At 38.3% G+C, this 22,802-nt stretch overlaps 2 protein-coding genes across 2 annotated transcripts in view; one reads left to right on the top strand and one right to left on the bottom strand.

Annotated features, from left to right (window-relative positions):
• The window catches only part of ANKDD1B (ankyrin repeat and death domain containing 1B), a gene marked incomplete at its 5' end in the record, with an annotated part of 24,501 nt that extends 22,641 nt beyond the window's left edge, over positions 1 to 1,860 (top strand). The window contains 3 exons of the mRNA XM_008948869.1: positions 443 to 641; positions 1,333 to 1,464; positions 1,802 to 1,860. Of these exons, the coding sequence (XP_008947117.1) occupies positions 443 to 641; positions 1,333 to 1,464; positions 1,802 to 1,860 (390 nt within the window). The remainder of the gene's footprint in view (positions 1 to 442; positions 642 to 1,332; positions 1,465 to 1,801) is intronic.
• A 1,611-nt stretch (positions 1,861 to 3,471) lies between these two features.
• Positions 3,472 to 22,356, bottom strand: POC5 (POC5 centriolar protein; the record flags this gene model as incomplete). The annotated part of the gene is made up of 10 exons (XM_008948870.1): positions 3,472 to 3,645; positions 5,331 to 5,507; positions 6,383 to 6,496; positions 7,289 to 7,407; positions 9,726 to 9,888; positions 10,967 to 11,146; positions 12,293 to 12,397; positions 14,974 to 15,150; positions 15,532 to 15,728; positions 22,212 to 22,356. Coding segments are annotated over 10 exons (1,527 nt in total), but the record flags the coding sequence as incomplete, so codon positions are not given.
• Between the last annotated feature and the right edge of the window lie 446 nt (positions 22,357 to 22,802).

Below are 22,802 nucleotides of genomic sequence, written 5' to 3' on the forward strand. Positions count from 1 at the left end.
GCAGTGAAGACTGAGCTGAAGAAGTCGTTGAGAACCTCAGCCTTCTCCAGGTCACTTGAGACCATTTCACCTGTTTCCCTCCTGAGGGGGCCCACACCTTCCCTAGTCTTCTTTTTACCATTAATATACCTGTAGAAATTCTTGATGTTCCCTTTGACCTCCCTAGCTAGATTCAATTCAAGCTGTGCCTTGGCTTTCCTGACTAGATCTCTTACTGCTCGGGCAGCTTCCTTATATACCCCCCATTCTAGCTCTCCTTTCTTCCTTCCCTTGTATAGCTTCCTTCTTCCAAAAGCTCTACAAGCCAAATAGGGTTCTTTTACCTGTGCTGAACAAATGACTTGTCAGTAGCTACACATGGCTGGACAGGACACTGTTCACTGCCCACTGAGCAAAGGTTCCCACCTTCAGTACAATATTTTCCTACTGTTTTCTTTTTCAGGAACACCCAGCTGGTAGCGATGATGGGTCAGACTTCAGCGTGTCCTTCAAACAAGATCACAGTGCACAGACCAAGCAAATACGCTCCTCTCTTTGGAATCTAGCGTACAACCAGTTAAGACCCCAGGAGTGGAAAAAACTGGCCCTGTTCTGGAAGTTCACAGACGAACAAATTAAAGCTATTGAAGAACAATGGACAGGTAACAATGTCTGAATGTCTAGACATAACATATAAGCTATAAAAAGCACAAGGCAGAGTTGCTTCTTAAACTACGAATGACAGATACACACTGGCCATGCTGCTTTTATTCAAATTACCAAGAAGAACAATGAATGAATAGAAGCTTTGTCCCCAGTTCCTGGGAAGCGGTGCTGTAGAAGTACAGGCCACTTCCACTCTTCCTCTAGGCCTGAAGGAACCTTCTTCTTTGGAAATCAAAAACAGAGGCAGTGATCAGCAGGTCACGCTGCAAGTGAGGACCTGGAGAACCTCGTGACACAGGAAGGCCTTGCTCATGTCTTCAGCTGGCGTGAAACAGCAGTTTCGGGTGGCAGGCATCTCAGGTGCTGGGCAAGCAATACTTCTATACCACACATTGTACAGGGTATATTTCCACATGTTGATGAAAAATGAAAGGAAAAAAAATAATTTTAAGATGTATTAAATTTTTTTTTCCCCCTTTACAGTAGCCTTAGGATAAAATGAAAATTTGGTGTGTTTTTTGGTTTCTTAACCTTTGTAAGTGTCAGTGTTCATTTTGCTTCTAGGTGAAAAAGGGATTAATAGTAAATGAGTAGGTTTCAAAACCTCTTGGAAGTCTAAAAGTGCAAAAGCACAAAATACACTGTTCCCAGCATCTGGAACAGACGCGTGCTTTGTGTATTGCATAGGGAAAAAAAGTTATCAGGAACACGGAAACAGAATGTTGCTCATCTGGCTGCATGGTATTTTGCTGGCTCATCAGAACCCCCTCAAGCACATATACGAGGACCTGGTGGAAGCCGGACTTCAGCCTTTAGCTGGTGAGTTGTTACAGAGCACCCCACACTGCCTGCTGCCAGACTGTGCTGTGGTGCTGAGGCCCTGCTGCTCCTGGGAAGGTGTGACCGTGGCAGAGCTGGAGGACACTCACTTCCCTTCTGGGATTCAGCCCTTGCTGGGGGGGTATGGTTGCTTGAGGAAGAGCATTTAAGTGAGACTGGAGTTCTGTAAAAGAAGAGAAAAATGGGCAGAATTTGCTTCTGCCCTTTGTCCTGCAAACACGGTTAAAAGGGGAGTGGCCATCCTTCAGTTAAGATTAGCGTGACCTGGTAAAATGCAGAGCATGTCAAGCGAGTGTTCTCTCCTCTTACTTTACAGAGAAGATCAGAGCTGCAAGTAGCACTGACATGGACTCCAAAAGATGTGTGATTTCATGAGTTCATCCATAAAACGTGGCACGTGTGATGGAATTGCATGCCAGATGGAAAGTGACTTTCAAACACAAATAGTATCTTTTCTGGGAACAAATAACTGTTTTGAAGTTGTATGACTTTTTCCAAGCTAGAACTTGTGCTCTCAAAATACTGCTTAGTTCTTTCTCATATGTGTGCTTTGCAGTGATTTAAAGTTTAAGATCGAATGACTATACTGCTAAGAACCATCCTCCTACGATTTCTACACATGGCTTAACCTTGATACACTAATTCTGTACTGGAGCTGCAAATTAAGCTATTTTGTGTTTGACATGAGATGCAAATGAGATGTTGTCTACCTGAAAGAAATTAAATATAATAAGTGAAATTATGTGTATAAATCAACACTTCCAGAAATAGGTTAGCACCTGGCCTCACTGGGGATTCACATTTTTGTAAAGTCTTGCTAGGATTAGAAGAGGGCTTTTCTCCTGTTTAATTAGTGCCAGGATTAGGTTAAGTCTCTCTTCTTCAGCATTTGGTTTTTGTAGTGAAAATACAGAAAAAGTCACATCTAAAACCCTTTGTTGCTGGCTGCAGAATTTTCTATCATGGTATAACCTTGTACATGCACTCAAAAAAGGATATGCAATATTTAATAATTAACACATCTAGCAATTATTTACCTATTTCTATTCATGTTTTGAATTAATATTTGATAGTGTCTTACTGAACATGTTTAAAGGTTTTCTCATTATTGAATGTACTTACTGAAAAACTATACAGACTGTAGTCTTCTCTATAACAAAACAGCAAGTTTTTGGTGCAATGGAAGCACTGGATCACCTTCTCTATCCATATGCAGCCAGCGTTACTTTGCACTGAGTCTTACTGTATGTACTAAAAAGATGATGATCTGTGTCTTAGTCTGAAGTCTCACGTGGAACTACCCTCGTGTGCAACCTGTTCTGACGTGGCTGCAGAGCAGCACAGGAATCCCGGTAAACCCTCAGGTTTTGGAATTAGGGATGTAAAAATCACAAAATCTTAGATCCTGACAGGTATGCATCAAGTTCTGTGACATCAGCTTGGAAAGGGAGACTGTTGTTTAACCATTTGCTGAACCTGGCTCCTCACCTGGCCCAAGCTGCACCCTGGGTGGGGATGGTACCACTCTGTTACTCTACATTTAAGTATGCTGTTGCAGAATAATTAAGATGCATGTCAACTACACTTTAATGCATAAGCAACTAAAAGCATTATGTAAGAGAAATAAATTTAATTTTCACTTGAGAGTAGATATTAGTAACATTGGGACTAAAGAAAAGAGATTCAGACAAAAATCACACTCTATCCTTTATTTAAAAGTGCACAAAAGCTTTTATCATTAAAGTGTCCTTAAAAAGTTTATCTTAATAAAGTAAGTTCTCAAATAGTTTGGAGGTAGAACAACATTACAAGTTTTTTTTCCTCCCTCCAGATGTTTACCGTAAAAACATTTTCAATTTTTATTTTTTTTTATTTTCTTTTTTTTTTTTTTTAGGAAAGGGTAAAAACATGATACATACTTTAGGCCTTGCTACATCAAACCTGAAAAGACTGAGGAAAGGTTTAAATTGGACCTTGATAAAAATCCCCACTGATGAGAAAGATGGTTACTCAGTCAACAACTTTTATTGACTGAACACTGGTATGAGTTTGGCCCTGAAGCGTTCGCCCAGCTTGTCCTGCAGGTCTCACGGTAGTAGAACCAGAAGAATGGAGCACAGTTCGAGGATATTTAGCAGCAGTGGCATGGGATATGGTTTGCTGAAAAGTAATCAGATACATCAAAACACTTAATGGTAAAAAAAATTAAAAATTGCATTAAAACAGCTCCAAGTAAGCTCTAGTTTAAACAGAAAGATTTGCAATCCAGCAAACTGAAATACACTTCTCAGAAAAAGAAAGTGTTACTTAAACAGAATGAGTAAATTTTTTCCTTATCTGTAATGCACTTTTTAGAACACAAAGTACTAATCTTCCAATTTACTAGGTACCCTGAGCTTTTATCACCTCAATTTTATTTCATGGTTGGGTTTTTTGTTTGTTTGGTTGTTTTTTTTACCAAATTGCTCAGAATTTTCCTCTGCAGTGCTAATTTACTCAAGCCAACTTTCCTTTTGAAGCTGAGTATTTGCTATGAAGAAGTCTCTGAAAGGTCTCTGGTCTCTGAAAGGAAAAGGTTTGCATTTATTTAACAACAATGAATTTTCTTACTGAAAAACTAACCACCTTACTGCAATAAAAAGTAGTCATTCTCCTTTTAATTGAGCTAAAAACTCTCTCCCCTGTCAGTTCAGGAGGAATACTTCATCTGCTTAACTTCCACTTCAGTATTTATTGGCAGAAATAATATTAGAATTTATCTCTGGGTCTGTTACATTTATTACAATTTTAGAAGTCAATTTTTGGTATGCTAGTTCAGATACTTCTCTTGTCATAACAGACACAAAACCTGAATCCAGAAATTGCTCTTACTGCAAGAAGCCTCATCCCAAACCTCTAACCCCCTAGGGACATATATTTTGAATAAGAATTTCTGCTTAAGAGCCCAGATTCATGAAAGCCATGTGCAGCTTGCCACAGGGCTCTGATTCACTGCAGGAAATGTGTGAAAGCAGAAAATCCCTCACATAGTTGCCATTAGCTCCAGCTTGAGTTAAAGGAACTGACGTAGCTCTGCTTGTTTCGGCAGTATCACTCAAGAGAAATGGGACTTTTAGATAGCACAGAAAAAACTCAGATCCTACTGTACAAGTTAAAATATAAAAAGCCATCTTCAGTTGTTTTGAGCAGCTCCAGTTAAAATGATTTTTGCTCAGATTGGTCTAAAAGCGCAGTGATTGCCTAGGCTATTTAGGCCACTATTTACAGTTGTCCAGTATATTGCTTTCACATCCTAGTATTGCACTTTTTTCCACAGTTTTCCTCAGGATGAATGGAGGGAGTAGAACTCAAAGTAAAGCAAGCAGCAGGCTTGATGAATTTGATTGCCTCTGGATGAGGGTTTTACTTTTTACCCCAATAATTTGCTACGCTCTACCTGTCAAACTAATCTATAGCCCTAACACCTCTGGTTCGGTCACTCTTCCTGCTCCACACAATGAAGCTTATCTTTAGACAGTGGTTGCACAGTGATGACACCAAATATTGCTGTACCAACTGACCACTTCAACAAAGCGGAAAACCCATGGAAGAGTGGGCCAAGAAAGCGGCAGCCAAGACTACTATACCTGTGAAATAATTACTACAGAAACAAGACAAGGTAGCAGCATTTACTTCCTGTCCTCGTCAGTGCCTCCTACTCAGCCCAAGTACAGTACTGCTTCTTATTTTAAACAGGTCTCAAGTCCCAGCCTTGTCCAATACCTCTTCAGGGTGGTAATTTGCCTTTAGACTACCACCAGATGTTTCATAATAAAAATATTGTTAAAAGCCTAATTCTGACTTACCTGAGTGACTGGATGATGTTTTTCAACAATGACTGAACTCATGGGTGGAGCAACTCCCATCACTGCTAAACTACCACAAGTTCTTGGTTTTTGTCCCATGTCAGCTCGGCCCATGATTCGAGCAGTGATTGTTCTTCCTGCTTTCTGTTGAGCAGATGTTATTACTTTCGCCATGGGCTACAAACAAATCAAGTATTAATTGGTAAAAAATTCTAAACATAGTATTTACAAAGCTGTAGTATGTCTGCTTAATTTCATCAGCCACATGCCTAAACAGAACACGGGACCTTGCGGCTAAAGCAGTTATATGAGACTGACTTTACTCCACCTAGTTGTAACTTGATTTATTCCATCCTTTCCCACTCTTAGTATGAGATAGCATTTTGAGCTAGTGACTTCTATCCTGAGGGGAGTAATGCTAATTTGACAAAACTGAAGCAGCATGGATAGCTTAGCATTGCTCACTGGCTGCATACTTGAGTGACAGCTGCAGGCACTTCCATCACCCTGGCAAGCCTTTCTAGCAGTGACAGAGTGACAAAAAGCTTCCACGCGGTAACATGCTGCACCCTTCCCTGACAGCTGGGAGCAAACTGTATCAGCTGGAGAAGAAGGAAAGAGAGCAATGGAGGAGACAGTGAAGAAAAGTAAAAAGGACAATTTAGCAACAAACATGGAAGAGGGAGTGAGAGAGACATTTCAAACAGCAGGATGCTAAAGCAAAGCATATTCTTTCCATAACAAAATGATATCATGTGAAACACCAATTGTTCCTGTCGTGCTATACATATGTGCACTCTTCTATTCTCCATCTTGTCACACTTCCCCCTCCTCCCTCCAAAAAATTATTTAAAATTGCTCCTAACAGATGTGTTTCTGTGATATTAATGAGCATTTGCAGTTGAATGTCTACACACAGCTATGTACAATCCATGGCAGTTTCCTCGATGATGTACTCATGTTGCTTTAAAAAATCCTTAAATAAGAATACCCAAACTAATATTTGTTATGATTATGTCTAAAAACAGTGAAAAATAATTTCAGCGTGTTACCAGTTTTTGAGTTGACACCACACCAGATCCTGCAGCTGTACTACTGACAATGGCTGGAGAATCAGACTCTAGCCTGGTCTGAGAAGTGCTTGCATGACCCAGGTGGGTAGAAAACTGTGAATGAAACCAGAGTTTACAAAGAATATGTAAAACTTTCTAGAAAATACAGTTTTACTCTTTAGATAGCCAGTTTTTTTACAATTCCAATTACCTTTCTAAATTTCACTTCTTTGCAGATACTTCATCTTTAGTTTTACCGTTCTCTGCCTGATCTAAAAGTACTTGTCCAGGTAGTAGAAACGGTGCGAATGACATTTAATACTATCAGAATGAAAAATCAGGAGAGAGACAAGCACACCCACTCTGTTTCAAACTGTACTCTAGTGTGAATTTTTTACAGTGGCAAAGTCTTCAAGATGACTCCAGGGCAGGCCCAGAACATACAAGCTGCTGGATAATGATCTAGCTAAGCTGGCATGACAGGACAGCAAGTTGAGTTCCCTCAGTGTCTATATATGTTACACTTAAAAAAGAAGCTTCAAGTCTAGCCAGCTTTTCTTCTTTTCAGATTATACTAAGCTCACTAAAAAAAGTAAATCTCTAAACAACTTTTTTTCCGAAAAAAAAACTTTGGAGAGCAAATTCTGCTTATTATAGTAACCTTGTGTTCATTAGTTTAATGCATTTTCACTAAAATAAAAAACAGAGCTTAATGAAAGTACAGCAGCTGTAGCCCAGTCACTTCATTTACACAATGCAGCCTGAATGTACCCATAGGTTTCTTTTCATGCTTAGACTGTCTTCAAATTTCTTCAATGAGCTACAGCATTTATTTTTAAAAAGCTCCAATGGAGGATTCACTCTTTATCACTAGCAAATACAGTTCTGTTCCAGCTACAGGCTTACCACGTCTTCCAGCTGAAGAGTGGTTGCTGGTGGAGGAGGAGGTGAGGGTGGATTGTACTGTGACGGAGGTGGCCTTCCTGCAACAACGGTACCATTATCATTTCTCCTACTTTCTACATCTATTATTAGAAACACAAAGTAATGGGATCAACACATAATCTAGCAAGCCCTAGGGGGAAAAGAAGAGCTAAGTCACAGTAAAAACTTTACCATTCCTTTGGGATTTCTGTACATTTTAATGAATAGGACCAGCCTGTTCTTTATACACAAACATTCCTGTACCTGACCTTTCTTTTCAGATGCTTGGAAATAATATTTTCCAAGGGGCTCGTTTCTGTGTTATACCTCAGCTTCTTCCCTGGGGCACTTGTCACATACTTGCAGTGCAAAGAACTGAAGTTCTCCATGCTGCTTGCCAACACTAACTCCGGTGTGCAAGAGCTGCTCTTGCACGACCGTCCAAAACAGTTCAGGTAGAGAGCAGCAAAACACAGAAAGGCCATGCTGGACTCCTGCGAGGCAGTAATGTCCTTAAGGGGGCTGTCAGTAAAATAAGATGTGATTTTAAGATTTCTGAGAACATACTGCAATTTCAAGGAGCCTTAGATCATGCTCAGCAGCATCTCATCTCCACATACAATGTCTGGACAGTGGCCACCATCCTGTCTGCAGGGCTGGGACTATCTATGGGCACCCTACAGCCCTCATCTTGAACCTCACCAGCTGGGTGAGCCCAAGTTAACACAAAATTCGTCCAAGATTCCTTGGCCTTGCAATGCAGACATCCCGGGGAGGTCAGATCATCAGACATAAGCCTAAGACCTTTTCCAAGCAGTTTCAGCCTTTCCTTTAGACTATAAACTTCCTTAAAGGAACCAGGGACAGGTATTCTTACTTACTCTCCTCTTTCTGAAGCAGATGATGCTAGAAGCAGTTCTAGGACAAGGAAACTTGCTCATTCCAGGGACTAGAGTGACACCATGTGGTAACTGTGCTTGATGTGGGGTTTTTATTTGTTTGGGGTTTTTTTGTTTGGTTGTTTTTTTGGGTTTGTGTGTATTTGTTTTTCTCTTGAAGAGAGGAGGAAAAATATAAGGAAGGTAGTTCAAATCTCTGCAATATTCAAAAGATTTCAAGAGTGAAAGTATGACAGAATATGCATTTTGTACATATATATTTATGCACACACACCCCCAAGTTTAAGCACAGACAGGACCAATGCATAGTTACAGACCAGAGAGATATGATCTGTTACCTAAAAATGCAGTGTTACGTTTAAGGAGAAAGTAATGAGTTCTTGTGGTTTCAATGTTCCTTCAAATACATCAAGAGGTAAAAACATTATTATTAGTAGTAGTAATAACAATATTTAAAAAAAATAAATCTGTCAGTAAATCAGCCAGACAGATTTCAGACCAACATTGACACCAAATGTTATGGACCCTTTAGTGTTGTGCTACTTACACAGTATTAATAATATACATTATAATGTAGCTTATATGTATATTATTGGGATATTGTATATATTATATTAAATTTACATTATAATAACCTAATAGATCAAATTCTACTTTTATTTCCAAGGACAGTAGGTGGCGCTGCAGTGTTCCCATAAATAGCTAAACACTGGCAGACTGGCACATGGGAGTTTTAATGTCTATAGGTTACAGGACTAGAGCAAATCAAAATAATAATCTAATCTGATGTTTGAGATCCCTTGATTTCCTGACCACTGTTCGGTTATACCTGAGGAAGACTAAAAATAAATGGTTGTACAACCACATTAACTAATTATGTAACTAGCTTCATTAAAAGCACCACCTGATATTAGCAAGAACTAGTCATTCTGCCTGGGCCAGGGGAGGTGGTACGAGAGGCAGTGGAAGAAGATGGCAGGCATGGCCAGGACAGCAGAGACTGTGAGAGGTTATGAAGCCTGATGAGAAGGACTACACTGACCACTGGAAATTAAAAAGCATGATGCTGGGCACTCAAAAAGTTTGGTACAGCACTGTCCACCACAGGCAAATCTCTAGGTATTGTGCCTGTGCAGAGTATCAGTTGCTGCTCCGTAGTAAAGATCAAGCAAAATATTTGGTCTGTCAATCCTAAGGGTTGGTCATGGGAGCTTTAGAGCTCAGTTTTCTTAATTTCCTTTCTACTTACCCTCTTTACAGGTTTACAGAAACAATGCTTTTCTATTTCACACCACGGAATTTCTCAGCATTACTAGGGATACCGATTGTCTGTTGCATGTTTTTTGAAAACAATAAACGAACAAATACATAAGATAAAGCTTTGGAATAGCAGCTCTTAATTTTCAGTTCTTTACACGGTGAGAAATAAAGGCAAAAATCAGGGAGAATCCTTTGAAACCCAAATATACCCAACAAAAATACACACAGACTATCAGATGAGAGCTGCTTTTCATACTGACCAGAATCTGTCCTACTGTCCTTGCCTTGAAACATGGTCATTGCTTCCAGGTTCAAGGCACACACACCACGCATAAAGGCTTTCTTCATGGTGTCTTCGTACTGCTCTCTCTCGCCGCGCAGGCGCAGAATCTCAGCTTTCGCCTGCTCCACAGCAGCAGTTAGCTAGGGAAGGGAAAAAGGGGACAGCTCTCTTGGACTTCTGAATGCAAGCTACAAACACATTCCTCAGTTAGCTTTAAGGATAACTTACTGCATTTACAAAGACACACATTTTCAATTCAAAATCTCTGGTTCACGGGAGATGGACAGCTACTTGTGATTTCTTTGCACCACAACATACCAAGGACAAGAGCATGTTCAAAAGGACTGTCAGACCCCACCTCACCAGCTAAACAGAAATCTTATCTTGAAAGTTTTTGTCTTTTAGAAGTTAGGCAGCTGGCACACACTAGCCTTCTACAGGAATATGGATTTGCTCTACAGAAGAAGTAAGTGTTTCCAGGAAACTATTTAAATATAGGGTGAATTGTCACCAGCAATCTCACTTTTCTAGCTCCTGTAAAAAACTAAAAATGTTGAGAAAATACAAAGTTAACTTTGTAACTCTCTAATTACTGTTTTTGTGCTGGTAAGCCACATTTGGTAAGCCTGTTCTTAAAATTCTAGGTTTAATTTTTTGTTAAAATAAAAATCTTCTAAAATGTATTTTAAAACTTTATTTACTTACTGTGCACCAATGCACATGTGAAATTTAACAAGCTTAACTGGCAAGTTGAAAGCAAAACCATTCTTAAACTCATTCTTTAGCAGCCTTTCTTATTACAGGAAAAAAACCTACTGTTCTCATTATGATCGTTCATAATAACAATGGGCTTATATTTCCATTGTCTTCTATAAGACCTCAAAATGCATAGCCAAAAGTAATACGGTGGTCTTAGAAAACAAATACCATCCCTGGTATTTGGTGGGCAAACAGTGATTTGTCTCGCTTCAGGAAGAGTCCAAATTACTTCACCTGTATGTGCAGGTCAGCAACAACTTTTATCAGATGCGGGTGAAAAAAGAGTCACAGCCAAAAAACCATAGCAGAGAGCTTAGATCTCCTCAGATCTTGCTTTGTACTTTGGGAGCTCCGTTCTGCCAGAAAGTCCTCCTATTCTTGAAGTTTGCTGAGAGACACTTTGGAGGGATGGGGGTAAGGGAAGGAAGGAAAAAATGAAAAAAAGAAACCTAATTTTACCTCTGCAATTTTAGCTTCATAGTCATTGGTGAGCTGAACACAGACATCTTCTGCCCTTAGCTGACAGGCTTTTGCTACTTTCTCTTTCCATTTTTCCTCACTGACAGAGCGCCACGCTGCCCACACTTTCCTCATCACCACCGTCCGGAACTGTCTGTCTGCTATTCGCTTTGCGTGCTCCTTGAGAAACAAACGCAACCGCGTCATACGCAAGTTCAGGCCTCCCAAAGTGTCCGGGGTCCCGAGAGCCGGGGCGGGTGTTCCACGGCCTGCTACACAGGCTACGGTGGGGACACCTCGGCTGAGCCACAGGCGCTGCGGGGAGGAGGATGTCTGAAGCCATTTAATGGGTACATGGCATATTTTGATTCACTGCAGGAACACTATAAAACCCGGAGTCAAAGACCGCAGACAATTAGAATAAAAAAAAACCCTATCTTTTTAATAAATTTAGGCGTCAGGAGGCTTTAAGAAGTTCCTTAAGACAATTCTTTTCTTGTGTTCTCTCTCAAAATAGTCACCAGACAATGCATTTCAGCATTAAATTATTTCTTCAGAAATGCATTAGAAAAAAATAAAAAGAGCTGAGTAAAAACAAGATACCAAGTTATTGGTAAATGCTCAGATGGGAAGGAAGGAAAAGAGAAAAGACTACCCATCTCTGCAAATTAGCAGAGTTTTGAATTGCTTCAGTGAACTCGAGTCTAGCCAGGAATCTGTACAAACAAACATGGGTCCCAAACACAGGTTCTCCTTTTTAACAGCTTGGCATGGCAAAGGTGTGCAATCTTGACATCTTTTCTGTCACAGATGTCTGGACCCTTCTTTTTTATCATACTTCACTTAGCAGACTGTTTACTGTTAGATGCCTGAGGCAACGTCCAACATTCTCTGTGTGACCAGCTCGCAACTACTTCAAGTTTTGGCAGTGTGAGGAAAGGACAACTTAAGTTTTACTTGTGAAAGTGGCTTCCTCCCAAAACATTATACTGTATCCTACCACTGTTGAAATATAATGTGTTTGAAATTTACATAGATTCCCTTAGCACCTGCTTCAAGATGTGGATACTGTAATTTGTTATGAGCTGATCACAGTAATTAGAGCAATACGAGACAAGTATGGGCTTGATTTTTTTTTTCCATCCCAGAGGGTTTTTCAGCAGCAGCATTGGTTGTGGAATTGATGTTTTCAAACTGTTATTTGACAGTGCCAAACAAAGACAGAAACATTGTCATTTCTTCAAACTGTAGCAGGAGCTACAGCAACTCTGGTCCTTTTGAGTTCAAAGGTTTTGTCTTCATTGCATTTTTATTTTGTGCACATACCTCCTGTTTGGCTTTAACATGCTGAACCCGCCACAGCGTAAACCTTCTCATCAACTCTACTCGCTCCTTCTGCCTCTCTAATGCTTGAGTCAAGTTAGTAATCACCTGAAAAAATATTTATTAACAGTATTTCAACATTTGTGATGTTTGTAATGTCAAACAGAGTGTACTTTAGGCATCAAATATTTTTCACGTTTGGCATTTGATTTTAACAGACACTTTCTGCTGAATCTTCCCGTCACTCCAATCAAGCAGGGAACAATAATCAGAGTTCAAATCAGAAGTAAAAATCCCGTGGCTTCAGCACTCAGACAGCATCACTTAAACACTTCCACTGTGCAGTTTTAGGAAAAGTTCAGCTAAGCTGTTATTTCATCCTAAATCTGAGGCTTTTGTGCTCCTTATAATTTACTGCAGCATGAGGTCAGAGGAATCACTTATTTCAGAGTCAATTTTGATAAATCAAGAACATCTATGTTAAAAGTTTAAGTGCATTATTAGTTAAGAGAAGTTTAAAGAAACTATCTGTATAAAGTTATTCAGTTGTCTGAACAGAAAAAAACAAGCTAAGGCATTGCTAAGAGCTGGAAAAATCTGAGTAAGAATTGTTACTGTCTTTTAAAGTTCTCATGAAAGGCCATCATGTAGGCCTTCAACCAAAACCCTCGAGAGGCAGGATGGCCTACTGGACACAGAATGCAGCTAGGGACATCTACCACCGACCTCTAAATCTGTTTTGATCAGCCCATAGAGACAGCTGAGGTTCCCCGATTAAAAACCTAGGCCAGGCAGGACACAAGCTGGGGACACCAAATCCCTGAGGACTTTTCTCTGTTCTCGCCCAACTTCTCACCCTGCCATCAGCCACAACTTACCAGCTCCAGTGGGCAACAGCGACTAGCCCTGGAACTCCCGGAGTGACACAAGTTACTTCAACTATTGCATAAAGATTCTGAACAACTGTTCTATGATGTTACACAGTAACATACCTTAATGTGTTATGCTGCATGTTACATGCCATGATTCTTGAACATACATCAATGAAATGAATGATACTTAAAATAAATGTTACCCTTTAAATCAACAAAGTCATCTAGCAAACAGTACAAAATTCCTGTTTTGTTTCAGTCCAGAATTTCATACAAAAAGATTTCAGTCAATCTTCAGAATGTTTGAGAAAATATTACTATTGTTTCATTAAGGTGTTCAAATTATCAAAGTCAGAAACAAAGGTCAATCTGATACATTTCAAGTAATTTAAAGCTGATCCATCTCTAGATTTTTAAGAACAAGTTCTTCATAATACTGTATGTTAATAAATTTAGTATGTTACTTTTCTCTGCTTACATATAACTGATTTTAATATTTTGCAGTTTCAGAATAACTGAATGGTCTCAGCTATACAGATAAGAATGAATATAAAAATCAGTAAATTTCCATAGATTTTCAACGAATCAATAAAATACAAACCAATAAATTAGTTGTGTTGAAAAACTGTCATATAACCAAACCAGCAATTTTTGATGCGGTATACCTTAGCCAAAATCCATGTTTGTTAGTATATTTATACCACTAAAAAGCATTTGAGATTTACAATGTGAAAACAACAATCTACAGTATTCGTAATACTTGGGCATAACCCAAAATCCATCAGCCTCACATGTCAGAACACAGCAGTTTTGATAAATAAGCTGTGAAACATGGAAGCAGTGCTACCTACTATTAAGGTGATGGCAGAAATGATTTTCTATTGAAAACTCCTCTTTCTTTTTTGAAACAGAACTATAAAACTGGCCGAAGACAATTTCTTTGGGAGTTGAAAAAAAACCCCACTGATTTCAGTATCATCAAGGATTCTGGTGCATTAAAAAGGAGTGACATACAATTACATCCAGAAGAATTAGATATGTTTGAATTGTATACACTGAAATAACTAAGGCTCTGCACATATGTACTAGTAAAAGAGCATTATACTGATCCTGCTCTTGCAGTGTTACATCTTTTATATTTGCTTGGTCTGTAAGACTAGGCTGTTTTCCATATGGACACAGAGCACCATCTTCCTGATATTTTAGCTGCTTCAGCAGACATTTTGAACTAAAAAAGGTAAATAGGAATTAAAAACTCAAAATCCATTAAGTGTGAGAACACTTCAATTTCAGATAGCAATAAGAGGATTCAATTACATTATGTAATTGCAGGCTGCCAAAATTTTATATCCATTTCCACAATGCTGGTTAATTTTGAAGTTGTTCATAGCAGAAAAGCATAACTCAGAGACCACAAATGTACAATCCTAAGAATCTGTACAAATGTACAATTGCTAAGAATCCTAAAATAGAGACTCACTAACACTTAGGAGACTGCTGCCCATTTAAAATTCAAGAAAACAAATCCTACATTGAAAAATTAAAGACTTTTAAAAGCTAAGCCAGCATGATTTACATGAAATAAGGAACAACAATAGAGTTCAGATTTGAGAAGTAAACAACATAAAACATGTACATACAATATGTTAAGTTTCCATTAGCAATATTAACTTTTTCCACTATACAGACTAAGTACATTATTTACTTTCCTATGCTATTTGCTGCAAGAAGAATTTTGTTCAAAGAGATGGACCCAAAAACTGAGAACATTTTTAAGAAAACAGCTCTTGAATTATGAAAGTTAATTACTACCTCATCTTTCCTGCCAATAGATATTTCGCAAGTACGTAGCAACTCCTTCATGTTTTCTATCTCATTGCTCAATTGTCTCACATGTGCAGTGTGTTTCTCTTTTTCTTGTCTCATTTGAAGCTCATGATGTTCGATCAAACTAAGCTTCCATTTTCTTAATTCAGTCAGAACGTTTGTCTGAAAAATTAAAGGGATGAAAGTATTGCAGTTAGTAAAATTATGCTCTTCTCCTTAATCCCTTAACCTTACAACACTTATCAATTAAGGATACATTAATATTTACAGTGATGCCTTCACTACACAGGCTGCTTGTATGTGTAAATGCTACCAGACATAAAGAACTACTGAATGATAATAACTGAACATCCCTAATGGAGAAAGTTATTCCAAAGTTCTTGAAGCAAGATATTCTAGTACTTACATTCAACACAAAACAATCAAAAAGAAAACCACAATTTCCCAGTGCAATCACACCACAACTTTTCCTGCACTCTCACTTACTCTACACCATGCTGACATCTGTATATGATTTTTAAGGATTCCATAGAAAACAAATACCTTAAGATTTCCACTCCAGAGATCAAGTATATTTTCTATTTGAGTTACTTTTTCATCAGGTAAGGTTAATTCAGTCACTATGGCTTCATTTGTTTCTCCTGGACCGTGTGAGGACCCTTGTGAAGAAGTCTCTTCTGAAGAAGCAGGGCAAACTTGTTCCATATTGGCCTCAGAAGACCTCTTCACTGATATTAAGACTAAAAGTGAAACAGAGAATTAAGGCTTGATACTTAAGAAAGGCTAAGAGGTCTGCAGTCTGGATGGGAGTCAGAAGCCAGGTACTAAAACCCAAACACCCAAAATATTGATGTCATAGGAAACCTCCTTTCCCCATGTAAAACAAAAACCCCAATTCAAATATATGTTTCCAAGACAAAGCACATTTAAACCAACAGTCTGATTGTAATGTTAGTCCAATCAAAACTACTACTTCCTGAAAGAGTAGTCTTTTAACATAATTACATTTTAAAGAGGATGATCACAGCAAGCACCAAAAAAATTGTGTTGCCAGAAACAAAAAGTAACTCCCTCAGTAAAGGCTTCCTGTCAATAAACATCTCAGGTCAAAAATCTAAAAAACTTTTGCCATTTTCCTTAATGAAACTGAAAACTCCTGAGGTCAGAGCCCTTCCTTTGTACATTCACAAAACAACCTGTGGATATATTTCAGTGTTGGTATGCGTCCGTTTTCCTTACAGCCTTCAATTTGCTCACCTAATTAGATTTTAAAATCTCTCAGAAAAGAAGTATCTGCTATGAATTTATATAATGCCTTACACAATAAGGCCCCTCTCTCAAATGCTGTGGCTAACTACCACTGCAATAAAAACTAAACCACATCCAGAAGCAAATGGGCATACGCCCGAGTTCCAACTCATAGGAAGAAAAAAAAAAAAAAAAAAGACCTGAGAATAAATAAGTTAAAGTAAATAGAGAAAATCAAATATTATTTCATATTTAGTTATGCCTTACATTAAATTTGTTATTTGAGTTGACAGTTGAATTTAAAAAAAAAAATTAAAGAAGAGGGATTAGCAGATTCTACATACTGATAACAATCAGGTCAACTTCAAAAGAATGCTCTCCTCCTTTCATAAATGGAGAGAGGAAACCTCCCAACAGTGTAGTGTTCACTCCCAAAAACAAACATTGTTTGTAGAATTGGTTTCATAGTGGATAGGTACTATCTTTTTGGTACAAACATACAGATATAAGCTTAACTTTTTTTTTGTAAAAAAGCAGTATTTTCAGTGGACACTGGAAATTTATTCAAGGCTGAGCCTGATAGCCAACACTCCTTTAGTTACTGTCACTGTTAGGTCTCCTGTCCAAAGGAAGTGAGAAGCACTGTCTGCTCCTCCCACCAAGTAGGCTGAACTGCAGCTGCTACACTCATGCTCCAAAATAATAAGGAAACAAGGAAGAACTGTGATGCAGAGGCAGTTACAACTGGTTTTTTTGCATTTCTCCCAAGGTCATATACAGCTACAGAGCTTGAGCTAAAGTAGCCCCACCTAACACACCATTTCTCTAGACTAAATTCCCTACCTCATTACATAAGATGGCCATAAACAGTAACTCCCAATCACACTAGTATGTTAAGAACAGGCTCTAGCTTTTTGTCATTGTTTCTCCTGCAAATGGAAGATGTATCTCTTAGCTAATGGCAGAATTTGGATATTTATTGCCTGCAGAGATGTCAAAAAACCAGGATATGCTAGACAGTTGAATCAAACTACTTGACATATATCTAATTTCAGTGATGAAGAATCTGGTTGACCTTTCACAATATAAAATATTTTGTAGTGTTACTATTGTCAAATATGCCAGTTCTGTCCTTCACTACTTGTTCCCATTCTGGTATGTCATTGTGCTCTTCATTCAGTTGGGATGTTGCTGTAAAATGTCTGAAGGGTTACTTTTAAACTTTTATCACTTGTTTAGATTACAAAGATATCAAATTTACACAGCATAGGTTGTAAGGTATTTACAAATTAAAAAGCAGAACAAAATGTAACCAATAAAAAACGGACAATGAAGTAGATAGGTAACTGCCACTGTCTGAGATTGCAGTGCTCCAAGTTCATCACTCTGCTTCTCTTTTCCATCCCTATGTACAGATTATCCTAACTTGTCTTCCATTTTTCTCATTTACCAGAGGATGTAGCCATGGAATTCACTGAGTTTATCCATTACACAATTACATCTTCATGTAACATTCATTACATGAAATTACATTTTCACCTTACATAATTTATCTTGGCCTTCCAGTATTGCCATAATTGTCTACTTCCATACGTATTAATTTTATTCTTGTTCTCAATGCTCTCTGTCACCTCTATTCCTTCCCCAGCATTACATGATACCATTTAGTCACAGTGCACGTAGGTACCAAGGACATGGAACCATTTGCATATGATAAAGTATAAAAATGCACTTAATTAAATAATCCCCACATGCATTTACTCTAACAAATCTCAAGACCATATTCTAGTTTATAGTGGAGGTAATGAAATTAGCTGTTTTTTCCAGATGTCTGTTATCCCAATACTACTAGATTGTTTTTTTCTGTTCCTCTAGTACCTGACTTTTTCTGCTTTTTGTATGTAAATAAGCTCTGACAGACTGTTCTCACAGACGATCTGCTATTGATGTCCCAAGCTGAAGGTAGCAATTTGCTAAAATGTATATTTAAAAAAAAAAAAAAATATTCTCAGAAGTTTAATGGATCAATACTGAGGACTGGTAGCCTGAAAAGAGGCTATGAATTAAGTTAGGTTGAGTCATCATTACACATCTTTGCTACAAATAATTTACTGCTCCAGTCTTAGTAATTTTCAAATTTAATCAACTAAACTAGTAATAAGAACAGGAAATTAAGTTTTAGGCTTCAAAGTTTAAAAAAAAAATGGACAGTGAATTGAATAATACAGCATGTTTTGTTCCAATTATTTTTCTTATTTGACTGAAAGCTTTTAAGGAAGATATTATGTATCATTAATTTACTGCAACAAATAGATATTACCAGTAATTAGACTTGTACCATCATAATAGAAACAGTCACTTCGGTTTCAAAAACCCGAGAAGAAAGTCAAAACAGCAGGCCAAAAAATACTCCAGAAAGAGAACTTCATTTCAGAAGGCATCACATGGCATTGGAAACTCAATAACAACATCACATGAAGAGGGGAAAAAAAAAATACTGCAAACTTGAGAAGCTCTTGTAGAAGAGCAAGCTTTAAGGTATTAACTCTATATGAACCACAGACATATATTTTGTTTTACACAGTTATAGAACACTATTAATTTAAGATTTTAAACACAGCAACACCATTAGAGCCAGACATGAAAAGAACAAACATCGAAGAATCTGATTTGTAGTATGAACATGTAGCAATGTCAAAAGAATGGAGCTAAACAAACAAAAAATCTGTCCTTCAGAAACAAATTGCTAATCTATTCTACCTGATCAGAATCAGAGGTATTGCACTGAACTTGAACTTAACTCCTTTCTCACTGTTGATCCAAAGTCTGCTATTAGTATCAGGGAAAACACCCAAAGCCATTCTGAGGCCATTTGTACTGTGGCAAACACCTCAAATATGTTATCACCCTTGATCAACGCTAGAGCTGATACAAAAGATTTGGACAGATTTTGGCCAGATCCTTTTTTAAAAGCTGAAATAGCCTTTTACATCCAGATTATTTAAAGCTCTGTTTCAAGGAGATAGAAGACATTTCTTTCCTAGACTGACAGGATATACTGACATATCAAAGAGCAAACCTGTGTTTTGATAAAGCAGCAAACCACCAGAAGTTTATTTAGAGTGTGTTTTTAACAGAATTGTGATGAGGCCATACAAATATTCTTCTTGCCTCAGTCTGAGAAGATCAAGAGCATCTTCTTTACTGTTTTTAACTTTTTTTTCCCATTTTGAAAATAAAAGAAAGCTGTATTTTGCAAGGTGCTGCCCTTTGCAAAGGAAATAAACACCTGTTTGTCTATAACTTGGGGGGGTATGTGGCTTCTTGTAATCAGCAATACATAAACCTGTAATGCAAATTTTGATCACCAAGTAGAACAGCACTTCTTTACCCTGTCCCATAAGAATTAGCTACAGCATGCAAATGGCTATTCTTATTCGGTAATACCACGCATATTAAAACATAACTGTATTCAAATATTTCAAGAGAAGCAATTAAGAGAATGGAGATTTCTCTCACTTCTATTGCACACCTTTGGTAGTAAAAAGGATTTCATAGGCTACATGTTTGGCCTCATGAAAAAGAAGCATAACCCCTCTTAGAGTTAAAGAGAGACACCAGACAGTGCTGGCTAAGTTCTTCTTGTCAGAAATATATGACTGAAAACCGAGTATACAGTTATCTACCCCAAAACAAGTCTAGTGTTCTGATTCTGTCTTTCTTACAAACAACAGTATCACACATCACAAATTTTCCCTTTCCCAGTTCCACTTAAAATGGGAGACAAAACTGTAAACACAGAGAACACTGGGGACAAGACCTGACTAGAATTTGCTCCATAATATATTCCCACATACCTAGGTTTGAAATTTTCTACTCCCTTCTTAAGAACAACTTCTTAAGCTGAGAAGTGCTTCCATCTGCTGACCTGACCTGCTTTATCACTCAAGAGCTCTCCAAGTGTATTTGAATCTTGGCAGTCTTCTAGTGTGACTGACCAACAGCCTTCTACAATGGAAGAAGACTTGGAGGAGATGAGCACTATGCTGATGAAGCTCAGGGAAGAATGCAAGGAGTGATCACAGCTGTTGTAAAAACAGCTGAATTTATCTCAACACAGGGAGGGGCAGAGGGTGGCCTCTGCTTTTTATAAATGGCTGTATAAGTTGAGTGGATCAACTGATAGTGTAAGTGGCCTTATGTAATCAAGAAGTGTGAATGTATCCCTGGGCTAGCCAGACAAGCACATGGGAAGTGTTGGCTCAACCCAAGACAGCATAAAAACTGAGCAAACAGTACAATGAACTTTGAACAGAGCAAGAGGCTGGGGCTGGCTTTTGCCCACATAGTCCTTCCCAGCAACTGTGGAGTCATGATGGCTAGTGTACGGAGACTGGCAACCAGAACCATGTTTGTACTGTAACCTGACTGTATATTATAACTACTCTACAAACCTGGATTGCTCACTAAAGTACTGCTCAGATTTTGGCTAACACATAGCTCATGCTAAGGCCTGGTGTATCCTGGGAACAGAGGCATCAGGTCTAGACAAGAGCAGCATGTAGGCAGGACTTGATGGACATAAGGGCTAAAGGTCATTATGCAGCTGTTATTACCTGCAGCAGTTTGCTGACTCCTGCAGCCATAACCCTCACACAGTGATTGTCTGGCAGTTCCTTCAGAATCCACTGTCTTAAAGAAACAGTACGGACAAAAATTCCGAGACGGGAGGAATAAATATGTCAGCCTACCCAAAGGGCTCTTTAAATGTATCCGAAAGCAACCGCACTGCTGAGGCTCTTCTGCTTCCTGAAGTGTTACAGAGGAGTCCTGCTCTGTGACAGAGGAGGGATGAGCACTCTCACCATCAGCTAGGTGTTTTTTTCACAGGGGTGTGAGCTACACGTTGCAAGTTATGAATTTCTAACTTGTGAGTTAGAATCAAGGGGTGAATTAGTGATTTCACATTAGACTAGTCTGTACAAAGGGGATTGAGCCCTTGTTTGATGTATTTGTTTTCTTTCCTACTGAGCTCAGAAAAGTTTCATTTACAGAGTATGCTGACCTGTAAATCTGAGAGATCCAAACAGACCACGCTTGCATTCTGATTTCAGTATATGGCTGTATCACTCTGCTAAACCAAGATCCCATGTAACAGCAAAAGCTTTTAGACAAGTCAACTGGTACTAAAAACCCTCCTCACGCCCAGCATTTAAAGGAACGTAGTCGGAGAGTATTTGACTCTTGAGAGTAGCCACAAAATGTTCTTTGGCTGTGGAAATCCCATATAGTTTAAACTTTACCCTCAGCTGAATTTATGAGACTGCAATTTCTGGTACCTGGACCTGATAAAACAGATGAGGATGTTTTAATCCCCCACTCAAATATTTTGCATTACCATTTTTTAAACCCCAAGCAACTGCTCTCATTCTAGGAGTTTCAGGAATACCTCTTACTGTAGTGGAATTTTTCCTACAATGTTGGGAGTGCCCAAGAACAATTGCCATAGTACAAAATACCAGCAGCTTCTATTGATCTCATTTCTTACGTGCTTAGTACAATTCCCACAAAGGACATAACTACACTGGATCTAGTTAATAAACATCAATATGTAAAAATCAAAATGCACTTGAAATTTTTCTATTGACAGAAAAATTTACATTCAATGAGCTCTATTTACCCCAGACCAGGACAGTAGTGTAAGAAATGGTACCCCTTTCTGCATTATTACACCAACCACTTGAAACATGCGCCTCACAAATCACAGAACTCAGCACATCAGTACTATCCCTTGAAAGTGGTGTCAGCAAAAGAACCCTTCAGTGAACACACTTTCCTAAATTTCTTGTTGTGCAAAAGGCAAATGAACTATTTCTGCATCACATATTTTTCAAACAGAAGCTATTAGAACACTTAAGTGAAAAAAGTTGTACTATTGTTCTTGTAAGCTCAACACACTGCTTTGCACATACTACCTGGAGTCCTGTGGTGAATGGCATGATCTGTTGCACTTGAAAATCTGGCACCTGTTCTCAATTCTGAAGCCAGTGACCACTTTGAGACGCACTGCTCAAAGTCCGGAGTCACCACAGCACAATGAAGTAGCTCTTCATATTCATCCTGTCACAAAGTCATGAGGAATAATTATAAAACTACAATTACATTCCTAAAAACTAGGTATATGTAGGAAGGAGTGGAAATAGTTTTCCATAATTTTTAAGAGTCTTACTACTATTATTATAGTGAAACCTAGGAGGATTTCCCTTAAGGTTGCAAAAGTAAGCTGTTCTTCCTACCATGACTATAATAATTTATCTTTCTCATGTTTCATCTTCACGTTAATTCTGATTACAACTAGATACACTGTAACAGTTAGACAGACTTTGCGAGATGTCAGAACTGGATACTCTAACACGCATCTTAAACAAAAACAAGAACTGAAAAAAAAAATCCAATGCTATTTCTAAGTATTACTATCCCTGCAAAGACAAAGATGTTTTTTTACAGCCATGACAAAGATGCCACTGAACAGTCACATTTCACGTTCCTTACAATTTCTTCGGTGG

The sequence above is a fragment of the Merops nubicus genome, unplaced genomic scaffold (genome assembly GCF_000691845.1).
Source record: "Merops nubicus isolate BGI_N331 unplaced genomic scaffold, ASM69184v1 scaffold47701, whole genome shotgun sequence".
Classification (NCBI taxonomy): Eukaryota; Metazoa; Chordata; class Aves; order Coraciiformes; family Meropidae; genus Merops; species Merops nubicus.